General features: G+C 34.6%; 1 protein-coding gene across 1 annotated transcript in view; it reads left to right on the top strand.

Moving 5' to 3' along the window:
* The window catches only part of LOC106471895 (relaxin receptor 2-like), a gene marked incomplete at both ends in the record, with an annotated part of 50625 nt that overhangs the window by 5331 nt on the left and 35002 nt on the right, over positions 1-10292 (top strand). The window contains one exon of the mRNA XM_022400504.1: positions 7133-7241. Within this exon, the coding sequence (XP_022256212.1) occupies positions 7133-7241 (109 nt within the window). The remainder of the gene's footprint in view (positions 1-7132; positions 7242-10292) is intronic.

Raw genomic sequence — 10292 nt, 5'->3', positions numbered from 1 at the left:
CAGAAGGTGTTGGTTAAGTTAGATTAGATTAGATTGATAAAGGAATCTGATGAGTCAAAGATATCAGTTTTCAGAAGGTGTTGGTTAAGTTAGATTAGATTAGATTGATAAAGGAATCTGATGAGTCAGAGATATCAGTTTTCAGAAGGTGTTGGTTAAGTTAGATTAGATTAGATTGATAAAGGAATCTGATGAGTCAAAGATATCAGTTTTCAGAAGGTGTTGGTTAAGTTAGGTTAGATGAGATTGATAAAGGAATCTGATGAGTCAAAGATATCAGTTTTCAGAAGGTGTTGGTTAAGTTAGATTAGATGAGATTAACAAAGGAATCTGATGAGTCAAATATGCACAAGCGTTTGTTTCGTTCTTTTTCCCACAAAGCCACACATAGCCATCTTTAATTTTGAACAGACAGATATTAGAGGAAAGGCAGCTAGTTATAGCTGACAGAAAAGGGGGGGGGGGAGATCACCCTCAAAGTACAGAGCGCGTTTTTGCAGCAACGGAACGCGAACCCTTGGATTCATAATCCGAACACGCTAACCACAGAGCCACTCCCGACACCAGATGAACAGACATGCAACATTTTAGGTTTTAGAGTTATAGGTTTCTAGACGGTTTCCTTTAGGCCTAGCTAAGATAAGTTATGCTAGCTTATATTGTGATAGGAAATATTAGGTAAGATTAGATTGGCTTATATTAGCAAAGGAACGTTTAAGATTAACCAATTAACTGCGACAAGAGCAGTCCAGTTGCCATCAATCACAATAAAACGGTAATTTTCGTCATTCGCATAGACTTATAGTTATATATTTCCGTCATTCGCAGCTGAGCCATAGAACTTCAATGACGGAAATATCCGTCATTTACAGTTAATGGGTTAAGTTAGATAAGATTAGATTGGCTTGTATTAGCAAAAGAACGCTTTGGATTAAGTTAGATAAGATTAGATTGGATTAGATTAATAAGGGAACATTTAAAGTAATTTTAGATAAGATTAGATGTACTTACACTAATAAAGGAACATGTTAGGTTAAGTTAGATAAGATTAGATTGGATTAGATTAATAAGGGAACATTTAAAGTAATTTTAGATAAGATTAGATGTACTTACACTAATAAAGGAACATGTTAGGTTAAGTTAGATAAGATTAGATTGACTTAGATTAATAAGGGAACATTTAAAGTAATTTTAGATAAGATTAGATGTACTTACACTAATAAAGGAACATGTTAGGTTAAGTTAGATAAGATTAGATTGGATTAGATTAATAAGGGAACATTTTAAATACTTTAGATAAAATTTGATGTATTTCTACCTTAGTTAATTAGCGTTTCTTGTCTAGATAACCAAAAAGTAGCTTCCAAAGTGAACAATAGTCCCATATATATTGTTATAGGCTCTTTTTCTAATTTCTTCATTTAGATATTTTAAATTGGCACGATATTATCATGGCGTTTGACGCCTAGAAATTTCCCAAGTGTCTAGATTCGACGTGACGTCTCGAATTTTTATGAGATTTGGGGAGAACAAATATTGTAATATAAAAACTAGAATGAGTTAGTTAGTTCGTTAGTTAGTGAATAAGTCAGTGAGTTAGTTAGTTCGTTAGTTAGTTAATTAGTCAGTAAGTTAGTTAGTTAGTTCGTTAGTGAATAAGTCAGTGAGTTAGTTAGTTCATTAGTTAGTGAATAAGTCAACGAGTTAGTTAGTTAGTTCGTTAGTGAATAAGTCAATGAATTAGTTAGTTCGTTAGTTAGTGAATAAGTCAATGAGTTAGTTAGTTAGTTCGTTAGTGAATAAGTCAGTGAATTAGTTAGTTCGTTAGTCAGTTAATGAACCAGTAAGAGAGTTAGTTAGTGAATAAGTCAGTGAGTTAGTTAGTTCGTTAGTTAGTGAATAAGTCAGTGAGTTAGTTAGTTCGTTAGTTAGTTAATGAACCAGTAAGAGAGTTAGTTAGTTCGTTAGTCAATGAACCAGTCAGTGAGTTAGTGAGTTCTTTAGTCAATGACTTAGTTAATAATTTAATAAATCAGTCAGTGAGTTAGTTAATAAATCAGTCAGTAATAGAGTGAATTAGTTAGTAACTCAGTTTAGTGCTGTAAATTTTGAATTTGTGTTTCAACAAAGTAGAGAGCTTGCAAATACGCGATTGTTTAGATTTATTTGTGAGCTAGGCCTATCAATGAACGTAACTTGAACAGTATTTACGTCACGGTCGAAGAAATACACCGTTTCCGGCTTTGTCAAGTAAGCTGAACTTTGCATTATTTTTACCGAATAATAAATAAAAAAAATAAAACCTTTACAACAATATTATTTTTTAACTCCACCTGGTGGTACAGACAATTATTTCCCTCAAGACACAAAATGATATCCGTAAGAATTCTGTTGCTGAACTTCTAATTACCCTGATGCCATCAGTGGGACTTGTTTTTTTAAAGGCCTAAATCAAACAATTCGGATTATTAAGTTTGTTTGTTTGTTTTTGAATTTCGCGCAAAGCTACACGAGGGCTATCTGCACTAGCCGTCCCTAATTTATCAGTGTAAGACTAGAGGGAAGGCAGCTAGTCATCACCGCCAACTCTTGGGCTACTCTTTAACCAACGAATAGTGGGATTGACCCTCACATTATAACGCCCCCACGGCTGAAAGGGGCGAGCATGCTTGGTGGGACGGGGATTCGAACCCGCGACCCTCAGATTGCGAGTCGAGCGCCTTGTGATTATTATTAAGTATAAAATTTCATCTGTAATATCATTAGATAAACTGCACTATTCTTATATTCATATTTAGCACCGTTCTTAATACAATCCCAAATCTCTCTCTACGTATGTTGATTCAACATATTGTTACTTGTCATTTGTCCTATTTAGTTTTTTTAATTTTCTCCCCCCCTTTTTTTTGATAATCTGCCAGTTAATGTAAAATATGATAAATTAAAATGATTAATATTTTCCTGATTGATATAAATATAAAATGGTGTGATATCAGATTTATACAAAGTAGAACTGTACAGTTTACAAAATGTAAATCAGTGAAAACAAACACATTTCAAAACTCAGATTGAGAATGAATTCACTGTGGGACGAGATAAAGACGAATAAAATCCTTCTTGTTTAAGTACGATTTATCATAGATGTATAAAAGCATGCTCCAACTTTCTGTATATCAGATGTTAGGATTAAACGAAAGCTTGCTTAAAGCCAATCGAAGGCCAGACTTGATCTTGTAGAGATTAGCCAGACATGCTCTCATTACAGAGCAAGTCCTCTCTAGCTGATGTGAACCCCAGTCTTTCTTGTCGTCCTAAGCTGTTCGTTTACTTTACTAAAACTGAACTTCCAGATGGTGTTTACTACTTTAGGTCATGTTGTAGTTTTAACATAATAATTCTTCATCAAACAAAGTATGTTGTCAACAATAAGGGAGACGAAGCTGCAGAGAAACTAAGATCCAAACTTACAAATAAAATTGATTTTTGAAAGTTACAATCTTGACCACAATTCTCAATGTTAATGATAAATATTTATATAAAAAAGCCACTCTTTAGTGCTTGTGGTTAAATTCTTTGTGAATATTCGTTCATGTACTGGAATCTGAAAAGACAACAACTCTGAAGCTGTATTTTATGATGCTACAAACACTTCTTTACATAAGCTAAGTTTGCTTGATTGTGATATTTTAGGGGAGAAGGAATGACAAGGAAAGAGAAGGTTTAGGTTTATGAGTTAACTAGCAAAAGTACCCGGCTTTGCACGGGTTATTAGATTAATATATTTTAGCAAGTGCATAAAATTTATCATGAAAGTAAAAAACATCAATTCAATTTCAAACTTAAATCGTTTCTGAATTAAGCTATTTTCTATTATATCACCAATGTTTTAAATAAAAAACGAACCTCTTTAAACAACGCAGACTCGGAACTAAAAAATCAACAAATGTTTTTCCAGTTTTGTTGTTTATACATTTCATTTTGCACCTTCGGTACATAGACTAACAATAATATTAGGTTATACTTTTGCTGCTGAGCGACATGACATAAAAGTCATTGTTGGAACGCATTGTTACTAAAACGCACTGGGTTTTCTATATTTTAGAAGTTGTTAATCTAACTGATACACAACAGCATATATTATGGGGGTGCGCATGCGCGTACGCAAGTGAATAAAATAAATAATAATACCCAGGTCCACACCCTCAGGATCCACTTAGTATATGTGCAAAATTTCAGGTTTCTTGGTCCTTTCCTGTTGGAGCTATGGCGGTCATACACACAGAGACACGCTCTCCCTTTTATTATTATAGATGGCTTATAACTGGACGCAGTGTTCGCTGTTCGTATATAAGAAAAGGCAGTCATGTTGCCATGAATCTAGGCGTAGCTGCCTATGTAGTAAAGGGCTGTGTTCTTACTTTATATTCTGAACGTTATAAGAATATGGAGTAATAAGTTCGACTTCTGTTTCCATGTTAGTGGGTGGATTAAAATCGTCATTAGAAATAGGGACGATGTCGTTATTGTCGTTTTAAAGATAAACACTTCCCCTCAGTGGCACAGCGGTATGTCTACGGACTTACAACGCTAGAAACCGGGTTTCGATACCCGTGTTGGGTAGAGCACAGACAGCCCATTGTGTAGCTTTGGGCTAAATATGGAAGAAGACTAGCAGTAGCTTAAGCTGCTTAAGAATCGGATAATTTTTTCAACTTTAAGCAGTCGCTGAAGGACACGAACCACTAATTACTATACGTTATTAACATTCGTGTTTGGGAAAACATGTTCTTAAAACAAGCTTTTTTGTGTGTAATCACGTGCGCAAACCGTTATCGGTCCTGGTTGTCAACTTATTGTTATAGCGGATAATGTCTATGGGAATAGCACCCAAATGTGTTGGGTTTATCCCATCTATCAGACAATATCCAAACGCCGAGGTCAATCTAGTCAGCCCTGATGGAAAATCTTAAAAAAAACAAAAAACAAATCATCAACCAAATAAAGGTAAGAAACTGAGTGCTTACACCCACAACGTCTCAGCTTCTACTGTCTTTCACTGTGTAACTAATCAATAGGTTATAAGCTATATATATATATATCCCAGAAGGATCCGCGCGAAATTCAATGAACGTGGTTTGAGTCAAGAATGCAAATGCTTTGCGATTGTTGGAATGATTTACAAAATTTTACGTTTCAATAATTTACAACGCTAACTTTAGGGGTTCGATTCCCCTCGGTGGACATAGCAGATGGCCCGATGTAGCTTGGCTCTATAAACAAACAAACAAAAAACACGTACACGGTAATTTATCTGACGTACCTAAACTATTCGTCCTAAATATGCAAAGTGATAAAACAAAGAAGACAAAAGCAACGGTGCCAAAACGTTGCATCGTTCCAATTAACGATAATACGTTACATACTATTACACTTCTACGTGTCCATTTTTGTAAACACCAGGGCTCGCTGCAGTAGCACGAGTATGACTGCGAAGTTAATGTTAGTGTGATTTTTTTTTTATCTTAGATCAATGGGGTTTCTTCGTTTCTCTATTGTCCCCTCGTTTTTTGGGGTAGACCCAAAATAAAAAAATAAGGAGACTTAACATCCAATTATTTGAGCAGCATCAAGAAAGGACCTTCACTTGCCGGTCCGGCATGGCCAGGTGGTCAGGGCGTTCGACTCGCAATCTGAGGGTCGCGGGTTCGAATCCCCGTCACACCAAACATGCTCGCCCTTTCAGCCGTGAGGGCGTTATAATGTGACGGTCAATCCCACTATTCGTTGGTAAAAGAGTTGGCGGTGGGTGGTGATGACTAGCTGCCTTCCCTCTAGTCTTACACTGCTAAATTAGGGACGGCTAGCGCAGATAGCCCTCGTGTAGCTTTGCACGAAATTCAAAAAACAAACAAACCTTCACTTGCCACAAACGGAATTAAAAGTCTCAATGGCACATGTCTTAAAGAGAAAAAGAGTCAATGTTTAAAAGTACATAATAATAATTTAAAGACGAGACTGTCCCCAGTCTGTATAAAGATAAAATACCGTGAGAATGGGAACACTCAGAGATCTATGTTATTGAAAAATTACACAAGTGTCATACTAATATTAATTGCAAGTCTCGAACAAAAGGTCCTCTGATGGGACAGACTTACAAAGCTAAAATCTGGGGTTCGATTCCTCGCGATCGATATATCAGATAAACTAATGTAAAAAGGAAAGAAACTCGTCTGAGACAAACAAACAAACAAGTCATAAACATTGATGCACCTGCCATCTGGTGATGAGAAGTTTAATACCATCATTTACAAATATGTAAAAGTTCAACGTCTTTGATTTCAATAAAAAGCTTTTTTTTAATAAGTTAAATTTGAAACTAACCAAATCTATTCATGACTAGCTATAAACAGACTTTAGAAAACAATTTAGGCTTAACTTTTAATTGGTTCATTCATTAATCGATAATCCACTGATTAGTTTTATTTTCCTTGCTGGTAGTTTAAGTTATAATTGTGATTATTATTTTCAACGTTATTAGTAGTTTAGATTAGGAACAGTGGGTGTTATATTTAACCTTGTTAGTAGTTTAGATTAGGAACAGTTGGTGTTATGTTTAACCTTGTTAGTAGTTTAAATCACGAACAGTGGGTGTCATTTTTAACCTTGTTAGTAGTTTAGATTAGGAACAGTGGGTGTTATATTTAACCTTATTAGTAGTTTAGATCAGGAACAGTGGGTGTTATTTTCAACTTTGTTAGTAGTTTAGATCACGAACAGTGGGTGTTATTTTTAACCTTGTTAGTAGTTTAGATTAGGAACAGTTGGTGTTATTTTCAACTTTGTTAGTAGCTTAGATTAGGAACAGTGGGTGTGATTTTCAACTTTGTTAGTAGTTTAGATTAGGAACAGTTGGTGTTATTTTCAACTTTGTTAGTAGTTTAGATTAGGAACAGTAGGTGTTATTTTCAACTTTGTTAGTAACTTAGATTAGAAACAGTGGGTGTTATTTACAACTTTGTTAATAGCTTAGATTAGGAACAATTGGTGTTATTTTCAACTTTGTTAGTAGTTTAGATTAGGAACATTGGGTGCTATTTTTAACTTTGTTAGTCTGATTTCTGATTTTTTTTAGAATTATCAAGTCCTCCATTCAGATGTAAATGCTCAAACAGGAGTCTTTTCTGTGAAAATCGACATTTCACCATTGTCCCGAAACCCTTACCAACCAACTTGGTTGAACTGTAAGTAAATCTAAGTTTCTTAGACATGCGAATAAAACACGAGTTTTATAACATATTTAATCAAATGTTTTGTTTCTTTGTTTTGGTAAAAGTCTGAGATTTGATACGCATTGACATAAACGAACAGGAATAGTTTTGTGTTTTGTACACAAATAACAAATTTTGTTGCTTAATATATGATGAATATAATATTTTCTGTCTTTTAGAGTTTTTGCTACTTGTGAAATATCGTTGTTTGTTTTAAAATCTGCTTTGTCCACCGCAAGGGATCAAACCGCGGATTGTGGCATAGTAGATCTGTAACTTACCGGTTTCTCATCGGGGTACATCTTTTTGTTGCATGTCAAATTGGTTGTGAAACAGCCCTATTGATGGCTTTATTTTATTTGAGGGGGGATACTATTCCTTTTCATCGGGAAATAAATAAACGTTTAGGATCTTTCTTAAAACGCAGAATTTTATGGGTTTTTCAAGAATACTGGAAAACCAGTGTTATAGTATTGTTATCATTTGAAGAACCTATCTGTCTATCTAGTTATTTATTCGTACTTCTTTCTATCTATATATATATATATATCAAAAAGCTAAAATTCCTGGTTCGATCTCTCGTGGTGGACAAATCACAAACATTTATTGTCTCACACCATGCATGCAGTCTTTTAATTATGGGCCCCGGCGTGGCCAGGTGGTTAACGAATAGTGGGATTGACCGTCACGTTATAACTCCCCCACGGCTGAAAGGGCGAGCATGTTTCGTGTGACGGGGATTCGCACCCGCGAGCCTCAGTCTGCGAGCCGAGCTCCCTAACCGCCTGGCCATGCTAGGCCGACACTTTTTGTGGAAAAATAGCGAATTTTTAAGAAATATTTCAAAACTTTATACGTTTTAAATGTTCGTTTAGTTTATTTTTAGTGCCCCTGGAAACATATAGCAAATAATATGTTTCAGTAGGCCTCTCAACCAATACACAAATCCCATGGCTTCAGTAGGCCTCTCAACCAATACACAAATCCCATGGCTTCAGTTAGGCCTCTCAACCAATACACAAATCCCATGGCTTCAGTTAGGCCTCTCAACCAATACACAAATCCCATGGCTAAGTTGAACTTATTTGTTTTGTTGCAGAAACGTTAGAAAAACATAAGTTATGCGTTTTTAAGCTTATCAGATTCCCAACTATTTGCGCCTCGATACCCAATCAGATTTTTTTTTTCAGATCTAACACTTATTTTTATCAACGGTTCCCTGGGGGTGGATTATACAAACGTTGTATGTCTGCTAAAATAAATTTTCTTAGCAGATTTCAATCTCTGTATTACGAGAGAAATTTTGAAGGCACAATTGCAAAGTCGACTCCGTCTTGTATTCTCCTTGTTTGATTAGTCCAAGCCCTTTCTTTGACAGAAAGATGGTAGAAAATTTATTGACGATCTTTAGCACCCCTACATTGCAGTATGCCTTCCAACTATTACAACGTTCCGAACAAACAGTTGTTGAATTATCACCAACACGCTATTATTATCAATACGATAACAGTGGCGCCCCCTTTTTTTAAACTTTATGTCGAAGGAACGAAAATAAGAGATTCGGGGATGAATTTGTCCAACATCTGTTACTTCTCTCTCAATTCTTTTAGTATTTAACTTCTGCATTTAAACAGCTTAAGTTCTTATAGCTTTGTTAAAAAATAACTTCACAGAAATATTTTTAGTTTCATGTGATTTATTCCTTCAGAGAAAAAGAACCTTGTTGTGGTAAACAGCAGAAAGAAATCCCGGTAACTAATCAAGGCTGTCATACTTAGTGCTTTTATGATTATTCACTCAAAATTCTTAAGAATTATTTAAACCATTGGGCTTGCAGATGTTAGAAGTTGTACGGTACATTGTTTGACGTGTTCTCAGCTGTGAATGAATTATAAAGTCTTATTATTCCTATTCGCACCCCAACCCCGGTGTCTCAGCGGCAAGTCTCGCAGCTTAAAACGCTAAAATTCGGGTTTTGATACCCATGGTGGCCAGAGCCCATTGTGCGCCTTTGTCCTTTTTTGTTATTTTGAACTTTTATTTGTAATATTATTGTCCATTTTGACTTTTCACTTGTAATATTATTTGTTCATTTTGACCTTTCATTTGTAGTATTAATATTGTCCGTTTCGACCTTTCATTCCTATTATTAATGTTGTCTATTTTGACCTTTCCTCGTATTATTAATATTGTCCATTTTGACCTTTCATTCCTATTATTAATGTTGTCTATTTTGACCTTTCCTCGTATTATTAATATTGTCCATTTTGACCTTTCCTCGTATCATTAATATTGTCCATTTTGACCTTTCATTCGTATTATAAATATTGTCCATTTTGACCTTTCATTCATATTACAAATATTGTTCATTTTGATTTGTCATTCGTATTATAAATATTGTCTATTTTGACCTTTCATTCATATTACAAATATTGTTCATTTTGATTTGTCATTCGTATTATAAATATTGTCTATTTTGACCTTTCATTTGTAGTATTAATATTGTCCGTTTTGACCTTTCGTTCGTATCATTAATATTGTCGATTTTGACCTTTCATTCGTATTATTAATATTGTCCATTTTGACCTTTCATCCGTCTTATAAATATTGCTCATTTTGATTTGTCATTCGTATTATAAATATTGTCTATTTTGACCTTTCATTCGTATTATTAATATTGTCCATTTGGACCTTTCATTCGTATTATTAATATTGTTCATTTTGACCGTTCATTCGTATTATTGATATTGTCGATTTTGACCTTTCAGGATATAAACATGGTCTGTTTCTATGTTTCATATTATTTGGTACTAGCAGAGACCCGTAAAACATTGCGGGGAAATTGGTAACTTTAGTGCAAGAAACTTTTTGAAATATACGATTTCTGGAATAATAAACAAGGATACTCAACACAGACACCAAAAATCTAAATGACCACTTGTCTTTATTATTAAGTACGGCCTATATTCGATAATGAGTAAAATTGACACTGTAACATTTTTTGTTTTAGTTTAGTTAGGGCTA

This window comes from Limulus polyphemus, unplaced genomic scaffold, assembly GCF_000517525.1.
Source record: "Limulus polyphemus unplaced genomic scaffold, Limulus_polyphemus-2.1.2 Scaffold4948, whole genome shotgun sequence".
NCBI lineage: Eukaryota > Metazoa > Arthropoda > Merostomata > Xiphosura > Limulidae > Limulus > Limulus polyphemus.
The sequence above is the reverse complement of the archived record's forward strand: the minus strand, read 5'-3'. Positions and strand labels throughout refer to the sequence as shown.